The following is a 27,035-nucleotide window of genomic DNA, read 5'->3' on the forward strand; positions in this document are numbered from 1 at the left end:
TATATTACACTACAAGCACAGGTAAACCATTCATGAAATTACTCTTTTAGCATTATCAGGAGAGCAAGGATACTACAGACTTCAAATTATCTGTAAGTAGAGAAAGAAACAGCAAATTTCAAACAGAATTCCTATTGCTGCTGCAAGCATGGAGTGTGGGGAAGGGGAATCTTAGAATCTCTTTGGAAAAGAGGAGAGGGGAGCACGAAACTAGATGAAGCACAGTGGAAATCTCCCTCAGAAAGAGAAAGGCTAAATTAAAGTGTTAAAAGTCTAAACAGAGGTCAGGTCTGGAAATTAGTAATTCACAGCACGGAGTACAGGAAAGGAATCTCAATGTGAGCAGAACCAGAGGGTGCAGCATTGGAAAAACATTGGTTCTGGAGGAGGGAGGTAAATAGAGCAGTGAATATGATGCCCCTCAGATACCTGGCATTGAGGGGAAATAAGGTAATAATGGTGGAAAAATCAACTGCAGAAATGAATTAAAACACATATAAGTTACTCCTCACACATAACAACTCAATATCATCCATGAAATGAACTGAATTTCACTATAGTGACAGAAGAGAATGCTTTCGAACTAGGGTTTCTGTACATGAAATGCTTAGCAATAGGAAAAATCACAAAGAATAAATTACAAGGTATCCAAGGGAGAATGTATTGAAATGAAAATTTAATGCCATGGAAGAATGACAAGAAAAGTGAAAATAAGGTAAAGAAAGACATTAAAAGGGGCAGAGAGAAAGTAGTTGAAATGGAAGACAAAGAATATCCAACATGTATGTAATTAGAATCCCTAAAAAAGAAAAAACATTTGAACCAAACACATGTTTAAAGCTATAATCCAAGAAAAGCTTCCAAAAATAAGAGAAAATCTAAATGAACATACCAAAACAGCTTGGGAAAATTGTATCCCCTGGGAAAATTGAGTCAGACCAATCAACCCTAAGATATATTATAGCAAAGTTATTAGAATTTAAAGATAACCTTCAGGACCTCCAGGGAGAAGAGAAAGTTACTTAATGGCTGGGAAAATTACTCTGACATCAGACTTCTCAAAAGTAAAAACAAGGGAGCATTTTTAAGAAACTCAAGGATAGAAAGTATGATCCAAGGATTTTATATGTAGTTCTTCAAGTATCCAGACTATAGAAAAATAGTTTGAGACATGCAAAAAACTCAGGGAATACTGTGCCCATGAGATCTTCCTGAGGCTTCTGCTAGAGCAATGGTTCTCAAAGTGTGGATCGGGGACCAGCAACATCAGTACCACCTGAGAACTTGTTATAAATGCATATTCTTAGGCCCAGCCCAGACCTACTAAGTCAGAAACTTTGGTGTGGAGTACATTAGTTTGTGTTTTAGCAAGACATACAGGTCATTCTGATGCACAACCCTGCAAGAGGATGAACTTCTCCCAGCCAAGGGGTGATGAAGGAACTAATGTAATATTCATTGTAGATATAAGTCTAAGAAATGGGTAAAGATATAATTGGAAGAACAATGTACAAAGCACCAAAGTAGAAAGAATACAACTAATAGAATACAACCAAAATGAGAGAATAAGGGACAAAAATAGGAGAAATAAAATGAGATTATTTATTGTTGAATAGGTAACAGGTAGAAGTCAGAGAAAACCATTTAAAACTATCAAACAAGAGTAAAAAATTAAGTAAGATGAAATATCATCTTACCCCAGTTAAAATGGCTTTTGTCAAAAAGATAGGCAATAGCAGATGCTGGTGAGGATGTGGAGAAAGGGGACCCCTCTTACACTGTTGGTGGGAATGTAAATTAGTACAGCCATTATGGGGAACAGTATGGAGATTCCTTAAAAAACTAAAAATAGAACTACCATATGATCTAGCAGTCCCACTTGTGTTTATATCCAAAACAAAGGAAGTCAGTATATTGAAAAGATGTCTGCACTACCATGTTTATTGCAGCTGTATTCACAATAGCCAAGATACGGAATCAACCTAAGTGTCCATCATTGCATGAATGGGTAAAGAAAATGTGATACACATACACAATGGAATATTATTCAGCCATAAAAAGAATGAAATCTTGTCATTTGCAGCAGTATGGATGGAACTGGAGGACATTATGTTAAGTGAAATAAGCCAAGCCCAGAAAGACAACTACATGTTCCCACTCATATGTGGGAGCTAAAAAATTGATCTCATGGAAAGTAGAATGATGATTACTAGAGGATAGGAGAGGTAGTGGGAAAGGGTAGATGGAAAGGCATTGATTATTGGGCACAAAATTACAGTTGGATAGAAGGAATAAGATCTGGTGTTTGTTAGCATAATAGGGCAACCATAGTTAATAATTTACTGTGTATTTCAAAATAACTAGAAGAGTAGAATTAGAATGTTCCTAACACAAAAAAATGATAAATGCTTGAAGTGATGAATACCCCAGTTACCCTTATTTGATCATTACACATTGTATGCTTGTATCAAAATTTCATATGTACCCCATAAATATGTACAACTATTATGTAGCTATATAAATTAAAAATTAAAAATATAGCAAAAAAAAAAAAGAGGATTAAGGGCATCATGGAACATGTAATGGCAAAGAAACCAGTAGAACAACTTAATTAAATGCAATGTGTGATCCTGGACTGAAAGTGTTGCCAGCAGACTTACTGGTACCATTGATGAAAGTGGAATGTGGAATATAGGTTAAATAAATTATTGCATCAATGTTAACCTGAATTCTATAGGAGTAATATGAACATTCAAGAGAATAGTCTTGGTGTTAGGAAATATATGCTGATGATTGGGTAAAGTGGTAAAGGGGAAATTTTGATATTAAAGTTTTAGATATGGGAACAGTTTTATAATTTAAGTATCTAAAACATTACTATTTATACAGTCTGATTTGAAGCTAACCAGAGATGAAAATATATTTGATTATTTCTTCATGTTTCTCATCTTGTAATACAGTGATCACTTACTGTAAACCTCATGTGGATTTGGAAAAAGCAGAAAAAATTTTGCATTAAGTACTTAAGGTTTTCACTTTGCACTGCTTAATCCAAACAGAATATCCAGCAAATAAATTTAGGTGTTTCTTTTAAAATATACTAAAACTTATGTTGTTAATGTGAACTAACTTACTCAGGGTGGAAATAGTAAAGATAAGTACAAATGGTATTTCTTAATATTTTAAAATTCATTTATACCACTTTTGTTCCAATTTTTAAAATAATAGTGAACTACATTGTTTTTCTTTTTTAAAGACATGGATGTAATGAGGCCCTTGATAAATGAGCAGAATTTTGATGGGACATCAGATGAAGAACATGAGCAAGAGCTTCTGCCTGTTCAGAAACATTACCAACTTGATGATCAAGAGGGTATTTCGTAAGTGTTAAGTCTCCTTTTCATTCAGTTTTTTTGTAATCTTTTTCTACAGGCAAGGCATTTTACTAGATACCACAGAAGGCACAGAGATGAAGATGTGGTTTCTATCTTCAAGGAATTTATAGTTTATTTGGGAAAGAAAAAATGCATTTAACTCCCACAGCAGTGTATAGGAATTACTACTATGGTGATAGATATGAAATGCTATGGATCTAGAAAGGAGGGAGATCTAATCGAGAGGAAGTGAAGTGGCTTCTGAAATGATTAGAAGTGAAATAGTGGGAGGTAGCAAATACTTTTTTATGGTGAGTGCGTGGTCTGAAACAGTCACGGAGGTAGGAAAGCATTGGAATGCTTTTTTAAACCTTTTTTGTTATTTTGTCATTAATTGATTTGAATAAGTTCTTATTCTAATAATTAATAATTAAGCAAAGTAACATGAAACTTAATTGATTAGAAAAGATGAGTATAAACTGAAAAGCCTTTTAGGCAAACATTTTTGTTTCATAAGTTTAATTTTTTTGCTCTTTTTTACTGGTTTTAATTTATTTCTTCTTGATCAAGAGATCTTTTTTAAATGCCTCCTAGAAACTATTCTTATCAGATCCATTAGGGAATTCATGATGTCTAAAAATTAATTCATTATTTATCTTACCTGATGATATTATACATACAGTTTTAAAACTTTGTTTTCTTTTAATTAACTTCTTCTTAGGTTGATAGTCATAAATCAAATATGTTTAGTATCATGATTACATAGGCAGCGTCAAAAAATTGTTATTAGCCTAATCTTCGGCATTGTTCTGAAAATCATAGCCACAAAGTATCTTATGAGAAAATTACCTTTTCTTTAATTATTACTTTACTGTTTGCAAAAACACTTTCACTTAAATATGTCATTTAATCTCCACAGTAACTCTTGGTATTTCACTGTTAAATAACAAGGATAGGACTTGAACCAAGTATGACTTCTGGCCCAGTGGTGGCATGGAAATGTTAATTTGGTTCCTTGGCTAGATTAATTGTCAGTTGCCTTATAATACCAAAACCATGAGCATGTGATTTTAATAGCTTTTGTTCTAAAATGTTTAAATCTTACAACTTTTACTTTTCAGATTTGTACAAACTCTTATGCATCTCCTTAAAGGAAATATTGGAACTGGCCTTTTAGGACTTCCGTTGGCAATAAAAAATGCAGGCATAGTGGTAAGACTTATCTTTGTAATCTCCAGTTAAGATACAGTTACCAGTCTAATTTACAGCAAAATTACCGCAAGCTAACATCTAGCCTAGTCAAATATAACCTGGTCAGGTGACATTTAGATGGTAATTTAGCTGTTATATTGATAAAATTATGTGAACTATGGTAATGAAATCTAACAAAAAATGAGAATTAGTTTTTCATTTTTACTTATTTATTTGTAGTATTTAACAAAACTCCAAACCTAAAACGGCGTTTGATTTTTCCAGATATGGTTATATCTTATTATTCTTTTAGATTTTCAGGGATTTACATACCAACAAATATATTTATAGAACAGATTATTTGTATTGTGAAACTGCATAGTTTTTTAGACTCAATAAAATATACAGATTTAAAGAATATTAGTTAAGAAAAGGAATAACAATATCTTTTAAAAATAAATATTTAAAGCATTATTAGAGACAATTATTGTAATTATTATAATAATAGAAACTTGATAGAGGAGACTTCATTTATGAAGTAATGAAATTATATTTAAATTTTTTTAATGGGCCAGTTTCTTAAAAATAGTTTTAACTACCATCTTCTTTTTTTTTTTTTTTTGAGACAGAGTCTCGCTCTGTTGCCCAGGCTAGAGTGCCATGGCATCAGCCTAGCTCACAGCAACCTCAAACTCCTGGGCTTAAGCGATCCTACTGCCTCAGACTCCCGAGTAGCTGGGACTACAGGCATGCGCCACCATGCCTGGCTAATTTTTTCTATATAGATTTTTAGCTGTCCAAATCATTTCTTTCTATTTTTGGTAGAGACGGGGGTCTCACTCTTGCTCAGGCTGGTCTCGAACTCCTGACCTCGAGTGATCCACCCACCTCGGCCTCCCAGAGTGCTAGGATTACAGGCATGAGCCACTGCGCCCGGCCCTTTTTTTCTATATATATTTTTAGCTGTCCAAATCATTTCTTTCTATTTTTAGTAGAGATGGGGTCTCGCTCTTGCTCAGGCTGGTCTCGAACTCCTGACCTCAAGCTATCCCCCCGCCTTGGCCTTCCAGAGTGCTAGGATTACAGGCATGAACCACCACACTGCACCCAGCCCCATCTTCTTCTTTATTTGACTGTTTTGTCCACCCTAATTTATAGTAACTTAAAATCTTCTGATTGTAAAAATAAACTTTGGCGATATTTTGGTTATGTCTCAATAATACAGGTATCACTTTAATTTTAGTAAATAAACACTTGAAATTTTTTATGTACCACTTTTTGAAATAATTATTTTCTAATCACAGTTTCTGACACATAGTAAGTACTCAATAAGCAGTCTATAGAAGAAATTGATTGCTCACAATCCCAGTCTGATACTGTGCTTTTTGATCATTTAGGTAAGGATGCCTAGTTATGTGTAATCATAATCTTAGGACACTGATAGTTGTAGACTTGCCATCTGATATTAAATATGATGTTGTATTCTATTCTACTTTGTTGCATATCTATACTTTCTATTATAAGTTTGAGTAGCCAAGTTGATAAGGTGGAATCATACATGGTTGGCTTAAATATGATTTAAAATTCATTCTGTATCAAGTTTATTAGTTTTCCCTATTCAAATGATTATTTAATCATTTTGGCCAACAAATATTTATTTACTGCAAAAGAGTAATCCATTGACTCCTTGCTTAGAAAGTTACTCAATTTTTGTTAAATATTTAAACCTTATAAATTTTCTTCCCCACAGCTTGGACCAATCAGCCTTGTGTTTATAGGAATTATTTCTGTTCACTGTATGCACATATTGGTACGTTGCAGTCACTTTCTATGTCAGAGGTAAATGTGGATTTGTTAAGCCTATTTAATTTATTTTAAAGCTATCAATTTATTTAGAGCATCAGATAGTCTTATATTTCTACTGTGCTTTGTATTTCCTTTATTATATAGACAAGTCTAATATGAATATGAAAAAAGGTAGCATTTCATATGTTTTAATTCTGGTTAGAATCTATTTTTAAGAGGTAGCCTTATTATTGAAGTAGGTTTATCTTATGTAGTATAAATGGAAAAAATCAGGAAGGATGTATAGAGGCAGTGATACAACTTTCAGTTATGGTATAATGGTCTTCAATTTATCAGTAATTCAGTTTGGGGTATAACGCCTTTGGTACTCTTTATTGATATATGGTTAGTAGTAGATAGTCATTAAAATAATACTTTTTCTTTATTATCCAATAGAAATACTTCTAGAAGTATTTCTATTGGATAATACATAAACTTTAAAAAAATAATATTGCCTATTTTATTAGACCAATATCTAGTCTTGCCCCTTTTTGTTTTTGTTATTTGCTCTTAAAACTTTGGGTAAATCACTTACGATCTTTAAATGGCAATACATACTTTACAAAAGAGAGAAAAAGGGAATGGAGAAGTAATAATTACCTCATGGGGCTGTCTTGAAGATTAAATGAGATAGTTCATGTGGAAATGTATTGAGCCCTGTACAGATGTATTTTTAAATAACACTGTTCTCAGAATGGAATAATTTAGACATGAACAATGTATTAACAGTTGATGATGTTTTTTGGGTATTTAAAGTGTTTAAATCTATGAAGCGCAAATATTAGGTTATATGAATTCTATAGTTATATAAACTTTAGCAGTAGGTAAAAATTAATATTCTGATAAAAAGGACAGTTATTAAAATTTAATGAGGCATGCTTTAGAAGCATGCAGATCTTGAAATTTTGAAAGCTCATCTGTCATTGCATAGCCCTACATTTGTTAATTCCCATTCATTTGTTGTTCTTTTCAAGGGATGGCTTTATGAACCAACTTAAAATTTTTCTTTTTCCTTTGTATGAATATCATTAAATTATAGGTATAAAAAGTCAAACTTAGGTTATAGTGACACTGTGAGTTTTGCCCTGGAAGTAAGTCCTTGGAGTTATCTTCAGAGGCAAGCAGCGTGGGGACGGTAAGTACCTGCTGTTACTAATACCTGATTGTCAAAATTATGTTAATTTTTAAGTATTCTAATCTGATAAGATATGTAAAATAAAAGTATGATAAAGTTGGGGAATAAACATTAAAAACTTTAGAGTTAGGCAGGCTTAGGTTCAAATCTCAGCTCTACCATTTTTCAGTTTTATGACCTTGGTCAAATTATTTATCATTTTGGCTTGGTTTTTTCACTGTGAAGTAAGTTTATAAATAATATCCATTTCACAGGATTATTATGGTACATTAAATAAAATTATATTTATAGAGCACCTGGACAACCAATGACATAATCATGTTTGGTAATTTTTTAAATAAAGGAAAAAAGCAAGACAAATGTTGCAGTCTCATTATTTCAAGTATATTGGTGGAGTTTAGCTACATGCTCATAAGATATCTGAGGTATGGATATATTTTAGCATAACTTTATTTTATTGTCTTGTTATTTAAATATAACTTTATCATTGGTGGCTTTGGCTAGTCAAAGTCAGATAAACACAAGACTAAAAAAATAAGGAAGTGTAAGCAAATCAAGTGCTAACTGTGGTACAAATGACACGTGAGGTGGAAATAAAAGAAGAGAAAGAACAGTGTTGGTAGATGAGTTTATGGTTAAATAGGGCGTTTCTGGGGATTTTTAGGAGGTCATATTTGTTTATGAGCAGCTCAGAGCTCCTGATATGCTGAGTAGGAAAAGGAAGGAAACAACCTAATGCCCTAGGGACTTGCCCCCGGAACCCAGAGCTGCATCTTCTTTCTTCTGGCCCAGACTAGAGGCATCTTTGTCTACTTGTTCTATGAAGAAGAATGGCTTTCAGATAATAGTGGCTGGAATGATTGTTGGGGGGACACTAAAATCAAAGGTGGATGAAGACATATTAAGGGAATGCTTAAATGCAATTCATCAAAGAGAAGAGACTTGAATTCATTTCAGGGTACTAAGATAATTTACAAATGAGATCCCTGAAGAACCACAGAGAATGGTAGAGTTATGGCAAGAATGAAGATAAGCATACTGATTCCAACTTCAAATGGGAGAAGGAGGGACTATAGATTTTGTAGACCACAGTGTTTGACAGGTTGACACATGTATGTACATGCTATATAGTAGTCACTCATTGTTCTCAGATCAAAATGAAGAAGTCTGGGCTATATATTAATATCATGTAGACAGATTTGTAATTGATTGCTGCCATACCCAAATAATGCTAATTTGACTGATATCTCTGGTGATATCCCTTCCCTACTCCTGTATACGATTTTATGTAGCTGAAATTTTCTAGAGTACAGTCATCCGTTGCTATGCATGGGGAATTTGACCCCCCTGCAGATACCAAAATCCAAGGTTGCTCAAGTCCCGTATATGAAATGGTTTACTATTGGCATATTACCTACAGATATCCTCCTGTAGACTTTAAATCTTTCCTAGGTTACTTATAATACCTAATACGGTGCCTACATATCACTTCATTTCCACGGATTCAATGTAGTACTTAGTGTGTGGCAAATTCAAGTTTTGTTTTTGGAACTTGGTGGAATTTTTTTTCTGAATGTTTTCTATTTGCATTTGGTTGAATCCATGGATGCAGAACCCACAGAGACTTACTGTATCTCACTAACAAAAAATAAGAACAGAGAAAAGCCACTGGAGAGGTCTCTCCTGGTATGATTTAGGACCATGCTCCAAATCCTCTGCCATTCTACATTCTTAATAGTGATTTGAACACTAGAAAGCATGCTCATCATATTTGTAGATGACATGAATCTGGGAGGGATGGGAAATATACTGGGTTGATCTGAAAAGATCTTGAAAAGTAGGAGAGTTGGGCTTAATCTGAAAGAGGAAATGTTTTTATGAAATGACTATCAGTTGATATCCTTAAACTGTTGAATTTCAGGAATAGAATATGACGGAAAATCTTGGCCTTTTAACTTAATGGAGAATCCTTTCATTCTATAATAATTCTAGTGACATATTGATGATAAATGTGTGATCTTTGTAGAAAGAAATATTTTAAATGTTTCTTATTTAAGGAAGCAAAAGAATATGTGTTGTTATAAAATGTTTTAAAACAGTTAAAAAGAGACATAAAATGTATTAATATTTCAGCAGCTCTGATTGATTCTTATTTTTGGATATATCTTTTTCCAGGACTGTGGTTGACTTTTTTCTGGTGATAACACAGCTGGGATTCTGTAGTGTTTATATCGTCTTCTTAGCTGAAAATGTGAAACAAGTGAGTATTTTTCTCCAGTTAGTGAAATAATTTTCTTCTAATGCCCTGCCTATGGCATCATATTTCTTCTGTGGCATCCATGGTTGAATATGAAAATGTGTTCCTTTCATAAATGATATTTCTTTGTAGATTTTACTTTAGGCTTTTTTTTTGTTTTGCAATTTGGATTTCTGCTGTTATTATTGATTTTACTGTTTTTGCCATAATATCAATAATGCTTGTTCTTTCAGATCAGAATATGACATAATTTACTGATACTTAGCTACTTGAAACTTAGATCTCAAAAGCATATATATAGATGCTTTGGAAGCATATTCTTTACATTGATCTTCTATAAAAAATATACAAGACTTCAACCAGCAGCCTAAAAAAAAAAGTAAAAAAATAAGCATTCATTACAAAAATCCAATTATTGCCATTGTCTAAAAATATACTGTTTCCAAAAATGAACAGCTTTCTGTAGTTCTCTCCATGTTGTGAAGGTTTGCTTTAAGAGGAAGTGGTTTGCAGTCTTGGTAGAGATTGACAGTTCATTTGGACAGACACTGAAATAAAAACTCCTATCAAAACAATGCCAAAGCATATTTCTTTATAATTGGTATTATTATTCCTATATTACCCATTGTTCTTCTTAAATAATTATTTTAATTAAACATGTTTGTTAATTATACACATGTACATGGGGCAATAAGCATTTTACATAGTATTATATACAATTGTCTTGTAGGTATTGTAATGCAAAATGATGATATGAATATTTTTTCTAAAGAAGCTATATGTATATATAAGTATATATTTGACTCTCTTTTCTAAGTATAAAGTATACTTCATTTTATATTTAGACCAAGAATTGGCAAACTTTTTCTCTAAAGGGCCAGATAATAAGTATTTTCCACTTTGCTGGCCATATGGTCCCTGTTGTAACTACTCAACTCAGCCGTAGATAACAATATGTAAACATATAGATACGGCTGTATTTGAGGAAAGTTTTGTTTGCATAAATAGGTGGTAGGCCAGATTTGGTCTGCAGGCCATAATTTGCTAACCCCTGATTTAGATTATCCCTTTACATTATATTTGAGCCACTAGCTTAAATTTTTAATATTGGAAGAAGTCATCAAGTCAAACCGTCTTTTATAAAACAGTTGTCTTAAAAGGTCACAGCTAGTTAATAATGAGAGCCTGGATTTCCAGATCAGTGTTCTTTCCAATGTACCATGTCTCAGCACCTAGAAAAGTTTTGTTTGTATCTGGAAAGTTCCAAACCTAGCTTAAATGTCACCTATTCTGTGAAATCTTCCTCAACTGTCCCTTCTGTGCCTTCCCTTTCTTCATCTTTTGCCAGAATTTATTGATTTTTCTCCTGGGTTTTGTCTAACACTTTAAAAATAACCTTGAATATACTGTATTAAAGTTGATTACAAGTTAATTTTCACCATTAGACTGCAAACCCTCTGAAGGAAGGGACCACGATATTTGTTGTGTTCACCACTGTAAACTATCATCTAAGAGTTCCTCTTATTGGTACCCAGTATGGTTATTGGACTGGAAGGGAAATGAACTCACTAAGCTGGGAGGGATATTTGTTTTTCATCTCTTTATTTCTTAGACCTAATACTGTACCTGGTTTATTGAGCAAGTGTTCAGTAAGATTTTTTGGATTCTAAGGGTTTAACCTTTCTGTTTGATTTTTCCTAGTGATGGTTTCTCTGCCACTTTCCTTACTCTTATCATTTCTCCCACACATTTCTCCCATTTTCTTTGTCAACTCTTCTCTTTCAGCTTCTTGTGATTGTTTTAACTTGGTTTGTCACTTCTGTAGCTATTTATCCTTGTGTCTATAGAAGGAATGGTGTCAACCAGATTAGTGTTGTGACTGCTGACAGTTTTAGCCAGGAGATGCTCTTAGATGCTATCTACAGCTGAGAGTCCCAATAAATTATGTATTTTTTTGTCCCAGCCTCATATTACTTCTTTTTCCAAATGTCTTCTAAACTATTTCTTCTCTCCTTTATTTTCATAGATACTTGCAAACAATCAAGTTCATAAACAAACTTTTCTGGAAGAAAAATTCATAATCTAAACCATTGCTGTTCCTTTAGATGTAGGTGTTCCTCAAACATACTGTAACTGTAGAATCAAATGAAAGACTTTAGTGAGATCTGTGGAAGAGGTAGAGTAATAGCACTTAGAGTTAATTAGAATCCTGTTTATACTCTTTCTGTTTATTAAAATAAAGCATCAATCATTTTATTGGCATTACTTATTATAGATGATGTGCTTTTGATTTTACAAGTATTTAATTCTACAAATTGCATTTCCTAGGACTCCTAACTCCATTAAGACCCTATTTATTGTTAAGAACTGGTAAGACATACTATCATACCAGTCATTTATATAGAATATGATGGAAATGATGCCTTTCTAGGAGGATTGTGTAACATGGTAGTACTGTATCTTTTCTAATATCTCCTAAGAGAGTTACCAAAAAGCTCTATTTAAATTGAAAAATAATGCTAACAGTGTCTTATAATTTTTTATTTATAAGCTATGAATGAGGAAGCAGTCTCAGTAAACATGAGTAAGGTGCCCTAAGTCATGCAGAATTACGTTGAAACCCAGGTCTCTGCCACAGCTGCCACCGGATAGGTTAATTGTTTATCACTGGACAGGACATAGTCTGATTTTAATTGTGATTGTGTGTATCTGTATGGGTATGACATAAAGAGTAAAGAAGATAAAATAATTGTCTATAAGCTTAGGATTGGTGACTTTCTCCTATGAAATATTATCAGTTGCTTCCAAAGTTGAATGGAAAAGTTAAGCTCATTTGTACGTATCCTAAGAAGACTAGGTAGAAAAAGTAACTCTCTGAGAGATAAGGAGAATGCCTGTTGTAGATAGAAAGGTGAAACTCCTTTTCAGGCATAAGGAGTAACATAGAAAAAAGATACGCAGTTAGGCTTAAGAAAATAGTTGAAGTGGTCACTGAAGCAACATGAGGTCAGAGATTTTCACTCTCTCAACAAAGGTGTTCTTTTACATTTCATAGCAGTATACAATAGTAGACACACTGATTGATTCAACCTTACCAATTACTAGTACTAGTATAGTTAAAAACTGTGGAATTGTTACGCCCTTGATTTACATGAAATTGAAGGTACACTCTTTGGTTAACCCAAAGAATTAAGGGTTTAGTTGCCATACAGGTGTGTAAACCTGCTTTGTAACTGCCACATGGTTTTGTTAAGCCAGTATGTATTATACCATCAGTAGGGGAAAAGAACCCTAGTGCTTCTGATGGTTCTAGTCCCTTGTGGTTATAGTTGCTCCTCTCTATTTTTACTCTAAGATACTCTAGAAAATTTCAGACAGATAAAATAGTGTACATGGCATGGAGAGTGGGGAAGGAATACAGGATTATATTAAGAGGAAAAAATGTAATGATACCAAATACCATTGACTTTGGAGTCAGAAGATAGGAGTTCAAATCTCTGCTTTCACAGTTTGAACTCAGACATGGGGCAAGACCTCCCTATCCCTGGTCAAGCCTCAGTTTCCTTATTTTTAAAAATGGAAATAGTACAAAATCTTTCCTTATTTCTCATAAACTGACTGTGAGGCTCAGCTGAGAAAAGGTTTATGAAAGCGTATGTAAAATGTAAAACAGTATACAAATGTAGAGCATAATGACTTTAATTCTGCATTTAGCTTTACTAAAGAATATAAGCTGCCTTTAGAATTTTAACCATTAAATTGCTGAATCATTGAAAACTTAATAAATAGTGGGTTTTAGTAAATTTGAACTCAAAATAGAAACAACTGAATTTAGTAATTTTATTTTATAATATTTATTTCAGTGTTTTACATTTTGGTAAACATGTGAGATCATAGGAAGTCCTATTAGATAGCCAATCTCTGTCTCTAGAGGGCACCAAAGGACTCAAATGTTTACCTGAATCTTGCTCTAGGTATGTATCTACATTTTTATTTTATTTTATTTTTTAATCCTGAGAATTTTTATAACCATCTTTCTGCCAAAAAATGCTAAAATAAGAGATTTGTTTAGAATTGATTTTAAATTCCCAAGCACCTAGTAATAATTCAAATGGCCGTTTTTAAAATTGGCTATAATTGCTTTTCTCTTGCCAGGCATCCTTGTTAGAGCTTAACTTTGATCATTACTTAATCTAATTTTTGGAGGTACTGTTTTGATAAGAAGTACTTGGCTCTAAATAATTTAGTTACTAGAAAATTAAGTAAACAGTGAAATACATTCATGAAAAAGTAATGTAAATTACCAAATTTGCTTTTATTTTAAATTATAGAAAATAAAATATAGAGTTCTAATGGCCAGTTAGAAGGTAATTGTGAGCTATGCATTTCTTAAATGGTACCTGGTGTAACTTGAGAGTTTATTAGTCCAGTATGGGTTTTAAATTGCCTTATAGCATAAAAATCTAATAGATACATTCCCTGCAGTCTGAAATGATGTGTACATTTGTAGTGACATTAAACATTGCTTATCATGGATTATAAATATAAAATTAAAAGAAACACTTGAATTAATCATATCAGAATTGTATTTTAAACTTCTGTTGGCCTCTTAGTACTTGCTGGATTTAGAGAGAGATATGTCTGAGTGGAGGCCAGGTGGCTGCTTGGTCAGGGCCCCCCTTTCTGGGCTGCAGTATTTTGGTCAGGTTAACATATAGCTGTTACAAGTTAGATGCTGGAGTCCTAGGCCTGGATTTGAATCTTAGAACCATCACTTACTAGCTTGATGTTATGCAGGGTTTTTTTCAACCTCTCTAAGCCTCAGTTTCCTCAGATATAAATTGAAACTGATACTATTATACTACCCACTTTAGAGAGTAATTTTAGGATTAAATGAGCTGTTATATATATAAACCATGTAGCTCCATACCTGATCCATAGAAAGTACTCAAAGTACGTAAGAATGTGTGTATCCACAGACTTTGATAATATCAGTGTGTTTGAAGGAGGGTACACCATGTTTGGGGGCAAATAACTTGTCACTAGTATTCAAGTTATGGTATGATCTGCCTCTACTGTAAGTTTTTTAGTTTGTTTCTAAAGTTGTTTGTAATTTCATATCTATTTCAATAAGTTGAATTATGTGATTAACTGAATCAGAAACAGTTTTTAATATATGGAGCCTGTAAATCATTGTATTTCTTTTGAAATCTGAAAAGTGGGTTATAGAAGTGACTGAATAAGTTGTCACATAAAGTTTATTTATCTTGTAGAAGATTTTTGCTCCAGCAAAAATTTATCTACTGTTGAGCATATGGCCGTGAATGAATGTAGTAGGTTCTTAATGAATATCTATTGATAATGACAATTTGTAAATAATAGCTTTATAAAAGTTTTAAAGTTAGGCTATGATTATTAAATTTTACTTTGATTACTCTACATTTCTGGGAGGTACTTAGAACTTGTTTCATATCTGAAGAAAATAAGCTGGAGTAGAATACCCAATGGCCATTATAGACAAATATGATCCCAAGCTTAATGATCTCAAAAATGAGATCTTTGAGTCTTTGCAGAGATCATGGGTATGATATTCACAGAGCTTCAAAACAAATTAGTAAATCCATCCTCATAATTTTTAATGAACTTTATTTTCACAGTATGATAGAAGTTATCATGCAAAGAAGATTATCCTACTCTAATTATCCTTATGTTTGATATATATGTTTCTAGGAAGCCAGAGTATCTTGAAAAACTGCAAATATTTTATGTATTGTAAAGTGCATTGTGGGAATGTATCATAGAGTGTATAGATCATAATTTTCTTTCTGTGTCTCTTTTATGATTAAAAGTTGATGGAAGTTTTCTCCCCTTCCTTATTCTCCTGGTAATCCTGTCTAGGTTCATGAAGGATTCCTGGAGAGTAAAGTGTTTATTTCGAATAGTACCAATTCATCAAATCCATGTGAGAGAAGAAGTGTTGACCTAAGGATATATATGCTTTGCTTTCTTCCATTTATAATTCTTTTGGTCTTCATTCGTGAGCTAAAGAGTCTATTTGTACTTTCATTCCTTGCCAACATTTCCATGGCTGTCAGTCTTGTGATAATTTACCAGTATGTTGTTAGGGTAAGTATAATATGTTTTTAACTAAATATCATGCATTTATTATATAATTATAATTTTTGTTTGCTTTGGAGGTAAAAGTAATGCTATGTAAAGACCCCTACTTCATATGTGGTACACAGTAGACAATTAGTAAGTGTTAATTACCTTTTGAGGGATACTGTTGAATTAGAAAAGTATGTGACATAGAGATTAAAAACCATAGGCTTTGTGGTCAGATCTGGTTTTGAATCTTGGTAAATATGCTTCTGGGCTTTGTGACAGTACTTCAGAAGATGGTAATACCTACCCAAGAGATTTAGGATTGTGCATTTAGTACAGTGCAAAAAAGAACTCATTAAGTATATTGTTTATTGCTTTAAAATTTGAACCAACCACAAGAGATGAGTGTATAGATGTAATTCTGTAATTTTCTCTCTGCCACTACACTAATCTATAATCCCTTTATCTGAAGTATATGCAGTAACCTCAACTGATTTCATTGTCCATAGTCTAGTCTGGGAATTCTTAACCTAGTTTGCTTAAAAGAATCTGTTGATGGATTCAGGGAGTCTGCAAGTCCCTCAAAATTGTTTGCAAGATTTAGTGTTTCTGTATGTATATATGTGTTTTTCTGCTGAACAGCTGTATAGCTTTCATCTCTCAAAGGGGCAATGACCTTGCTTCCAAGGTAATTGTTGTAATACCTCCATTAGCAATTCATTACAAACTTTTGTGGTGGGTCTGTGTTTCATTTTGCCCCCTCTCTGAATTTCAAATCTGTAGTCTATATCATAACACATGAGTAGAAGTGAACAGACAGGAAGCTTATGTAAGGCTTTCCATGGCCTGTTTGATGAACATGTAAGAGTTAGTGGAGCAGAAAATGAGATTCCCTGGGTAGAGGAAACAGCATTAGCTAATGCATGGAGAAGTGAAATAGCATCCTGCTTGCCTTGAATAATTGTTTACTATTATCCGATGATCCAAACATTTTAATACCCTTTCCATTCTTAACCTAGCTTATGTCTTTGGTCATCACAGGGGTGATCACAATTAAATCACACAATTCTACCTATGCTTAAGATATTCTAGACCCTTCTGTTCCCCAAATTATTAGTGTACTTTCACACTTCAGTTGCTTTGTTCATCCTTTACTTGGCTTGAATTCTACTCCTAATCAGGTAAGACAGAGAACGCAGGGTGAGGAGAGCAGGGACCAGACTTTGTGGAAGTGACCATTGTGGAGCCGGAGATCTTGTAAAAGATGTATAGTTTGTCCAAATAGTGAGAGTTGGAGCAAGGCTATGAGTCAGGACAAAATAATCAAAGCCAGATTTGGGATGCACACACACACACACACACACACAACGGGGATGATGACAACTCTCCGGTCAAAGAGCAGACACTCAAACCAGAAGGAGACCTGTTCTAGGGAGCAGCAGAGCTATGAGGTAGAAAGCAAATTCAGGAGCCAGGTATCTTAGAGAACTGAAAGAGCAATAAAATAGAATGGAGAGTAAATTTCCTTTGGATACCAACAGCAGTGGTTGATAACTGACTGTATGGCTCTCAGCTCAGACCTTGAGTATGCTTATATATTTCCTGTTGTGGCAGGAGCCATACCTAGTGTGCACAACCTGGGACTTGCAGATGGAAACAGGTAATCAGGAGTAGTTTGCTCAGATGGAACGTGTGGGCATGAGGGAAACAAATGCTTTTGGCAGTGAAATCCTAACAGCTTGGCTACATTTAACATAGGTTGCTTAAAGTGTTTATTGAAAGAATTATTCACTTTTATAACCTACATTTGCTGTTGTGAAGCTCAAAAGTATATGATTTTGCTCTTTCTTTTAAAATTCTTTAGAATAAGTAAAGATGTAACCTGTGTTATTTTTTTTTCTACCTTTCTTCAGAACATGCCAGATCCCCACAACCTTCCAATAGTGGCTGGTTGGAAGAAATACCCACTCTTTTTTGGTACTGCCGTATTTGCTTTTGAAGGCATAGGAGTGGTAAGAATTTAGTCTTTATTATTAATTGTTAAAATATTAAATCACAAATATTTATATAGTCAAGCTAAATAAAAAATGTGTGTTTTTCTTTTTTGTTTCAATTTTGTTTATTCATAGAACATGATTTCCAGTTTGGTATGAAAGACTTGAATTATAGTTTAGTTCTTCCACTAACTGTATCATTTAGGTTCTCTAATTCTCTTTTTCTGTGTCTGTAAAATGAAGATATTAGACTAGATAATTTTTAATATTGTATTATGGAAAATTTTAAACATACAAAATTTAGACAGTGGTATAATGAACTCCTAGGTAGTACACCACTCAGCTTCAAAAATAATTCACTCATGGCCAATTTGTTTTACTTATATCCCACATACTCAAGTACATCCCAAACATCATATTTTATAGACTAGATTATTTGAAGGGAATTGACATAGTTATACCAGCGGTCCCCAATCTTGGGGCCACAGAACTGGGCCACACAGCAGAAGGTGAGCAGCAGGTGAGTGAGCGAAGCTTTATCTGTATTTATAGCCACTCCCCATTGCTCATATCACCACATAAGCTCTGCCTCTTGTCAGATCAGCAGTGGCATTAGATACTCATAGGAGCACGAACCTTACTGTAAACTGCACATGCGAGGGATCTAGGTTGCACGCTCCTTATGAGAATCTAATGCCTGATGATCTGAGGTGGAGCTGAGGCAGTAATGCTAGTGCTGGGTAGTGGCTGCAAATACAGATTATCATTAGCAGAGACGCTGGACTGCATAATAAATGTAATGCGCTTGAATCATCCTGAAACCATCCCTCCCACCCTGGTCTGTGGAAAAATTGTCTTCCATAAAACCAGTCCCTGGTGCCAGAAAAGTTGGGGACTGCTGAGTTATACAATTACTGTTATATAAGAAGAGTCAAATATAAATTCTTCCTTTAGATTTATTCATATTAGGTTTGTTTTGAGAAACAATGTTATCATAAAGCTAATACCAAGAGACACAAGCATCCCGAGGATTCTAAGATCTTAAATATTTCCATTCAAGATGCTCCCATTTCATTTAAAACCTAGAATTTGTAGATTTGGCAAAAAGAGAATATTGCTCTCTACTTTGTTCCATGGCTTATGTTTCATTGTCCGATGGTTTGGTATGGGAGCAGACCACTTGTAAACATCTATGTATAGGAACCACAGACAAAATAGATCTAAAAGAACATTTTATGCCAATTTAATTGGGTTTCTGCTCTTTCTGAATTCTCTTTTAGAGAATTCTCATGAATTGTAAATTTTCACAATTCCAGTTATCGCTGTTGCAAGCATAACTGCAAGTTTTAATTTCTGTCTTTAGCTGGTGAGCTCCAGTTGACTCTTGGACATTTCCAGTTAAGCGCTGTTTCTCTGACATCTCAGATTCAGCAATTCCAAAGTCTGACATACTTCCTTATCTAAAACAAGCTTTACTTTCTCATTTCTCTTTTTCTTTTAGTTTTACTTTCAGTTGCTTAAGCTTGAAACCTTGGAGTAATTCTTTTTACCTGTCTTGGTTCCCCAATATCAATCAGTAATTAAGGCATATGGATTCTTCTTTTATATTTCTCAAATCTGTTCCATAAAGGAGATTATGTGTAAAACACCTCTACTGCTGTGTGATACAGAGGAAGCCCGAGGAAACGTTAATTTCTTTCCCTTTCTCCTTTTCAAGCTGCACAGGCACCATTCTTGATGACTGCATGATATTTCAGGTCTGGATTATCTCCAGAGCATCCAAACTATTCCCTGCTCTCTTTTCTACTATTAATATTTAATGTTTCCATATGGAGTTGACTTACATGAAAAGTGGGGAAAATATTAGAGTTATCATGTTATAGGGTTATTATGAAGACTGCAAGATGCTGCATGCAAAATTTTTAGAATAATACCTGGCATATTGTAAACACTCAGTAAAATACTTGCTGTTATTATTATTATTATTATTTTTTTTTTGTTTTGAGACAGAGTCTCGCTTTGTTGCCTGGGCTAAAGTGAGTGCCATGGCGCCAGCCTAGCTCACAGCAACCTCAAACTCTGGGCTTAAGCGATCCTCCTGCCTCAGCCTCCCGAGTAGCTGGGACTATAGACATGTGCCACCATGCCTGGCTAATTTTTTCTATATATATTTTTAGTTGGCCAGATAATTTCTTTCTATTTTTAGTAGAGATGGGGTCTCGCTCTTGCTCACGCTGGTCTCGAACTCCTGACCTTGAGCGATCTACCCGCCTTGGCCTCCCAGAATGCTAGGATTACAGGCATGAGCCACTGCGCCCAGCCTTGCTATTATTATCACTTAATGTCTTTCACTGTATGGCCAAAACCTCTGAAGATTTTCCTAAAAAACTTGATTTTTCAATCATCCTTCTTTATTTTCTTTAAAGGTTCTCCTTTTAACAAAATAAAAATTATTTGTTTTACTAAAATTGACAAACAGTAGATACAAGTGGATAGATACAGAAATAGTTATAGATATGTGTGTATACATGCATGTATTTCCAGCTCTGTCTCCTGAGAGGGCCCACCAGCAGTGATACTCCAATAGCAACAAGCACATGCATCATCACCCAGATCTAGACTTCTAAATACCATTCTTCAACAAAAGAACCAAAGTTCTTTGGAGAAATGGCTGATTTTAGGGCTGAAGCAAGGGAATTCAAGATGAGTCTGGAGCATCTTTTGGTGCCAGAAAGTAAGGAAGTATTTGAAAAACAAAAGAATGGAGGCATGTCAAAGGGACACGAGAGCCAACCTGATAGAATTCTCAGTGGCCAAAGCTGGAACAATATGAGTCACAAAATAAACAACAGAATATTGGATTATAACTCAATGTACAAAACAAATGTACATGAGTTCATACTAATAAAAATAATTGATTAAATGAATATATACATAGGGGAAAATCCTAAACAATTTATGTAGATACCCCTCCCTCCAGGAGGTATAGCTAATCGCTCCCTGGTCCCTGGAGAATGGGCTGGATTTAGAGTCTTACTTTCAGTAAACAGAGTATAATGAGAGGGAAGAAAAAGTAACTTTATGGCAGAGAGATCTGGCAAACACCTTAACCAAGTGATCAAAATTAATTTTGCCAGTGATAAATCATGTTAATAACACATATGATGAAAAGGGCATTTCACCTCTATGGTATCCTTTTCTGAAACCTACAATACCAATCCAGTCACAAGGAAAGCATCAGACAAAACATTATGCAAAACACCCAACCAGTACTCTTCAACTGTCAGGATAATGACCAACTTGCAAAGACTGAGAAATTGTCACAGACCGGAGGAGACTAGGAGGCATGATGACAACATGCAATGTGGTATCCTGGATGAAACCCTGGAATAGAAAAGGGACATTAATGGAAAAACTAATGAAATCCATATGAAGTTTGGAGTTTAGTTAAGTCTGTACCAGTGTTGGTTCTTAGTTGTAACAAGTGTACCATGGTAATGTAAAAAGATAATAGGAGGGGAAACTGGGTCAGGAGTATATGAGAGCTCTCTGTGTTATCTTTGCAACTTCTCTGTAAATCCAAAAAGTTTATTTAAGAAAAAAACTGACGGGGTTTGCCTCACAAGAGCTGAGTTTAGACCTTTTTATTTTAAGAATTAAAAAATATGTAGTGTAAAAAGTATGTAGTCACAGAAATATTCTTCAACAATTATATGTGTTGTTTTAAAGGAAACAAGATTTGCATATAGACTATAAAAAGACCAGTTTGTATGTGTAAAAGACGCTATGTTATTTTGCATTACTTGTATTGTATTCCCTTTTTAAAAAAGAATTGTATTCTTTTCTTAGGTCCTTCCACTGGAAAACCAAATGAAAGAATCAAAACGCTTCCCCCAAGCCCTGAATATTGGCATGGGAATTGTCACAACTTTGTATGTAACATTAGCTACTTTAGGATATATGTGTTTCCGTGATGAAATCAAAGGGAGCATAACTTTAAATCTTCCCCAAGATATATGGTAGGTGGATATGAGTTTTTTAATCCTAGTTTATATATTTTATAGATATAATTTACCAATATTTGATAATAAAGGTGTGTTTTGGATTTGTGGTTTAAACATTTAAAGTTTTTACTGTGATTTCTTTATTTGTGTAATGTAGAATTTTTTCATAATCCCCAGAGCAGACCATATGTGAATTTAGGATCCTTGTGGGATTTTTTTAAAAAAGATTTACAAATTGTAGGTTGTTCCAAATTTGAATCAAATGTAAGAGTAAAACATGGATTCTTTTTAATATGGATGCACTTTAATTAAAAAAAATATTAATACCTATCCTTACTGCCAAAAAACAAAACACTCTGGGTTCTTGATAAAACAATATATCTCATCATTATGGTCCTTGCTATTTTACTGGTCAGCTTTATATTGTATGTTCTCCAGGTACTTTAAGAACACAGTTTGGACACATTATAAATAATAAAATAAAATGGCACATCTTAATGTTCTCTTTATATTAGAACCATATTCTGCTAAATGAAGCAATATATGTGATTTTTCCTTCTTTCAGAGGTTGGTCTTTGGAAATTTTTAAAAGATATTGGCAGTGATTACCATGCAGACTTCCTTATTTATAAAATGGAAAGTAACTTCTTAGTTTTGATAAATGCAAAGAATAAATGCTAATTGCTGATTAAATTAATGTTACACTACTCTGTTAGCTCCTTGGATAGTAGCCTGTGAAACCTTAAATGTCTGGCAATATTAGGGAAAATCAGCAGGAGCAGAAATTATATCTTCTGACTGGCTTCCTGATGAGAATTTGTCTACCATTTAATAATCATTTGAATCTTGGGCATTTATTGGGGTCATAAATGTTGTTAGGACAAATGTATATAGGAAGCCATTTATGACAGAGTGTGTGCCTAGGATAGTTTCCAGATTGCATAAGAGGCACACAAATGCTGTGTGTTTATATATATTTTAATGATAATTTTACTTTAGCTAACATTTTATAGATGTATTTCAAGATGGAAACATGTTTCAAATCTTATAAATATGTTTCAAGATGGATTCATGACTGTAAACAAGATACATGTTTGTTTGGCATTTATTTCATTAAGCCATGTTATAGTTGGTTATATAATTTTGTTTCCTTCAAGTGGGCTTTTTTTTCTTTTTCATAATATGAAACTAGAAGCTTAATGAATAGAAGCTTAAATAGTATAAGAGAATCAAGGCTAAAAATATAGTAGTATAGTTCATCTTTTCAAATACTGTATAATGTCTAGAAAATAGAATGGTAATTTTCCTCACTTAGAATAATATTTAGATTAAATCTTAAAAATAATAATTTTATAAATTTGACAAGTATTTTTAATGTCAAATATAAAATATAGGTGGAAAAATTCTCAGAAGTTACAAAAGCAGTTAAAGACTATCTTACAGGAAAAGGGACTAAAGTGGGAGTATGCATGCATTCAAGTTAAGAGAGTCCTATCCCTAGACAGTTAACATGGTGAAAGAACAGTGGGCAAGAATAAGAGGGAATGCTTTTAGTGTTCACAACTCAATCTTGGAGGTGACACTGTCCCTGCAGTAGCTCTAATTACCCTTCCTTATCCCCACAGCCCCTCCCTACTTCTCACCTTATTCCTAATTGCTATGGCTCTCCAGTGAGAATGGAACTAGTTGCAACTTTTAATTTTAAAAAGGACTATTAGATCATAATTTCTACTCAAGAAAGTCTAGCTGGACACCTGCTTTTCATTAGAGGAAAGCCTAGAACAAGTATCCTAAGAAACAACAAAAATATGGAAAAAACAGGAAAGCAAGTCAAGATAAGTATTTCCCTTTAGAGAACCTCTGTTGGTTAATTGCTTTCATTGTGGGGATCAGCCTTCTGTGGCCTGTGGTCTGTTTCTTTGTGGTCTCTGCAGTTGTGGGACAGTTAAAATGAGAGTCATGACTGAGAGATACAGGAGGAGAGTTGCCTATAGTTTTACAGTGATAGTCGTCTATAAAGTGAGAAGTTTGGACTAGAATAATCATAGATTATGCCTAAGATATGAGAGTCTCTCTTCCCTCCTTTCCTGTGCTTCACACAAGAGGCCTTGGTGTGCCGTGTACTCTATTGGCTTAGTGTGTCCCAAGAACATCCTAGAGAAGCGATGGCTACTAGCTATGAAAAGCTATAAAGAGCTTTTGGTTCCAAATTGACTTAAAGTCTCAGAATTCTTAGGCTTATTTCTGTAAGAAAAGATTTTTGAGTCAGAAAGAGGCCCTAGGATAAAGCAAGTATGGATTAGAGAAGCTCCAAGTTATTAATTATTACCCTTAATCTTTCTGAGGCATCATCTTTAAAATCTAGTTAAGAGTAATACTGTTCATGTATTACATTTAGCTTTTAAAGTAAAGAATATATTTGAAAGATGATAAGGAAGTAAACTCGCAACTCTGAGCTAGAACGTTAGCACATTGAGGACATGGACCCTGCATCTTCTAGGTTTATGTTGCCTCCCCATAATCTAGCACAGTGCTTAACAATTAGGAGGCACATAGTAAATATTTGTTAAATACTATTCTAGGTTTAAAAGCATTTCTCTTAGTACCAAGGTACCACTACCAGTCATAGTCAAATTATGTTTTAGCAGTGTTTTTCGAAGTTTTTCACTAAAGTAACCCAAAGTACAGAGAAGAAAAAAAAGCTTTCCTTTGGCAGTCTTGGGGGAGGTACCCCAAATGGCCTGCCTCAAGCATAGCATCAGTTTAGCTCTATTAAAAAAAGTGCACCTTTTGCATTCTAGTTTATTATATCTATGTTGCCTTTTATGTAAAAATAATTCCCACACCCAAAAAAACTTTTGAGTAAAATTTATGGTTCAGAAAGATCCACCAGGTTTAGCCTATAGCTTTGAGAACCCCTCACACACTGCCACACCACAGAAGGGAATATGTACTCCAGGTTAAAAGCACAGAGTTAGTACAGTTGCAAGGAAAATAACCAAGAGGAAATAACGAACCTGTTGAATACTGAATTTCAAAAATATATGCAAATAAAGTCATGATGGTGATAACAGCACAGATCATAAAATGATACTCCTTTCCATCAAGATTGATTTGAAGAATTTTTCATATTGCTTTATATAGATTCTGTTCTTTCACACAAATGGTTTCAGGTCTTGCCATGTTACTAAGTATTACTTTAATTTATAGAATCTCCTTAGGAAAAGTTTGCTTGAGATTGATATGAAGAAAAAAATGGGAATGTGGACTCAGGCAGACTAGCAGCAGAGACTATGTATTGTCTTTTGAGCTTGTGCTTGGGAGTGAATGCCACATCATTATAAAATCTTCTAGGTGGTTGTGTTTAAATTACATCTCTTTCCAACTCCTCTAATTTATCAGATTTTTAATTTATCAAATTCAAAACAGAGGATGAGGAAGATTTTTAGCCTAATGTCATTGTTGCAAGGGAAAGTTGAAGGTCTGGGGACTCTAGGTCTGCAGTCTCCAAACCCCTGGCCATGGACCAATACCAGTCCGCGGCCTGTTAGGAACCGGGCTGCACAGCAGGAGGTGAGCAGCTTGTGGGTGAGCAAAGCTTCATCTGTGTTTACAGCCACTCCCCATTGCTCACATCACCACATAAACTCCACCTCCTGTCAGATCAGTGGAGGCATTAGAGTCTCATAGGAGTGCAAATGCTACCGTAAACTGCACACGTGAGGGATCTAGGTTGTGGCTCCTTATAAGAATCTAGTGCCCGATGATCTGAGGTGGAGCTGAGGCAGTGATGCTAGCGCTGGGGAGTGGCTGCAAATACAGATTATCATTAGCAAAGAGGTTTGACTGCACAATAACTGTAATGTGCTTGAATCATCCCCAAACCATTCCCTCCTCCAAGCACCCTGCCCACACCATCCATGGAAAAATTGTCTTCCATGGAATCAGTCCCTTGTGCCAAAAAGTTGGGGACTGCTACTCTAGGGTAATCATTGGTTGTCAACTGATGATATAACAAAGGTCTCCAGAGGACTTAACATAGTAAATAGTATTTATTTGTGTTCTGTCTTATTGAGTTCTCTCCGGTGATCATATGCACATCATAGGAACAAACATCTTTCTTTTTGTTGCCAGTTTCATTTGTTTGTTTTTGTGTTGTGGCTCTTTTTTTAACCAGTCAAAAGCCCAAAGTCTTCACCTTTTTCCCATCACAGTTACAGTGCCTGCTTATTTGGTTTCAATTAGTAGCTTTTTAATTTTTGAACTGTAACCCAAAGTAAGAAAGGGAAATGTGTTTTGTAGAAAAACCCAGTGTGTATGTATCTGCATGTGTGTGAGTATCTGTATGTGCATACCTCCCCCACACATATAAATAATGGAAATAAATGAAAGGTTAAATAAAAACCATCAGTTTCTCTACATGCAGTGTTCCCTGATGCTTTCTCTTCCATTCTATATCATTAGAAAAAACTGCTTACAACCTGCTAAATTGATATCGTAAACCACTAATGGTACATGATTTAGAATTTAAAAATAAGGGCCTAGAATAAATTTGCATGTTAGTCATTAAATCAGTACACATTAGCACTTTTACTAAGAAATATCAAGGGTATTAGGTTTTGTACTAAAAACATTGAGCAGCAGCATGTGACTTTTGTTGTCTCACGTGTGATTTTGTGTGAAACGTGCATTGGGTAGGAAAAATTCAATTAATAGGAACAGGGAAGGGGTAAATAGGCATTTTATAATTTATTAAGATAGTTGTACTGGGACCTTATTTTTTTAAAAAAAGAAAAAACCCAAGTTTGAGCCCATGTTTGTAGCACAGGGGCTAGAAGCCTGAATATTCTGGGAAATAAAGTTGAGTAGTGGCAGGTAATCAAGCTATGTCTTAATTGATCCTGCTGGCTATCAAGGGGTTGAACTCCAAGGAGGTTGTTACCTAAGATGGAAGTATCTAGGCATGAATGGATTTACCAAGAGGTATAAGAAATAAATGCATGTAAAGAAACTTAAAAAAGAAGATTGATATATCCTGGACTGTTCCCTCTGTCCTCTCCCTTGCAATTTCTTAATAATCTAATATTAACATTGCCGATCACTAGAGATCCAGCCTGGACTGCCTCTGCC

The 27,035-nt window shown here is 34.3% G+C and overlaps 1 protein-coding gene across 1 annotated transcript in view; it reads left to right on the top strand.

Moving 5' to 3' along the window:
* Positions 1-27,035, top strand: part of SLC36A4 (solute carrier family 36 member 4) — a 49,437-nt gene that overhangs the window by 10,659 nt on the left and 11,743 nt on the right. The window contains exons 2-9 of the mRNA XM_045557140.1: positions 3,257-3,380; positions 4,496-4,586; positions 6,316-6,404; positions 7,450-7,545; positions 9,721-9,805; positions 15,701-15,928; positions 17,821-17,919; positions 21,751-21,920. Coding sequence (XP_045413096.1) covers positions 3,257-3,380; positions 4,496-4,586; positions 6,316-6,404; positions 7,450-7,545; positions 9,721-9,805; positions 15,701-15,928; positions 17,821-17,919; positions 21,751-21,920 — 982 coding nt within the window. The remainder of the gene's footprint in view (positions 1-3,256; positions 3,381-4,495; positions 4,587-6,315; positions 6,405-7,449; positions 7,546-9,720; positions 9,806-15,700; positions 15,929-17,820; positions 17,920-21,750; positions 21,921-27,035) is intronic.

This window comes from Lemur catta, chromosome 7 (genome assembly GCF_020740605.2).
Source record: "Lemur catta isolate mLemCat1 chromosome 7, mLemCat1.pri, whole genome shotgun sequence".
NCBI lineage: Eukaryota > Metazoa > Chordata > Mammalia > Primates > Lemuridae > Lemur > Lemur catta.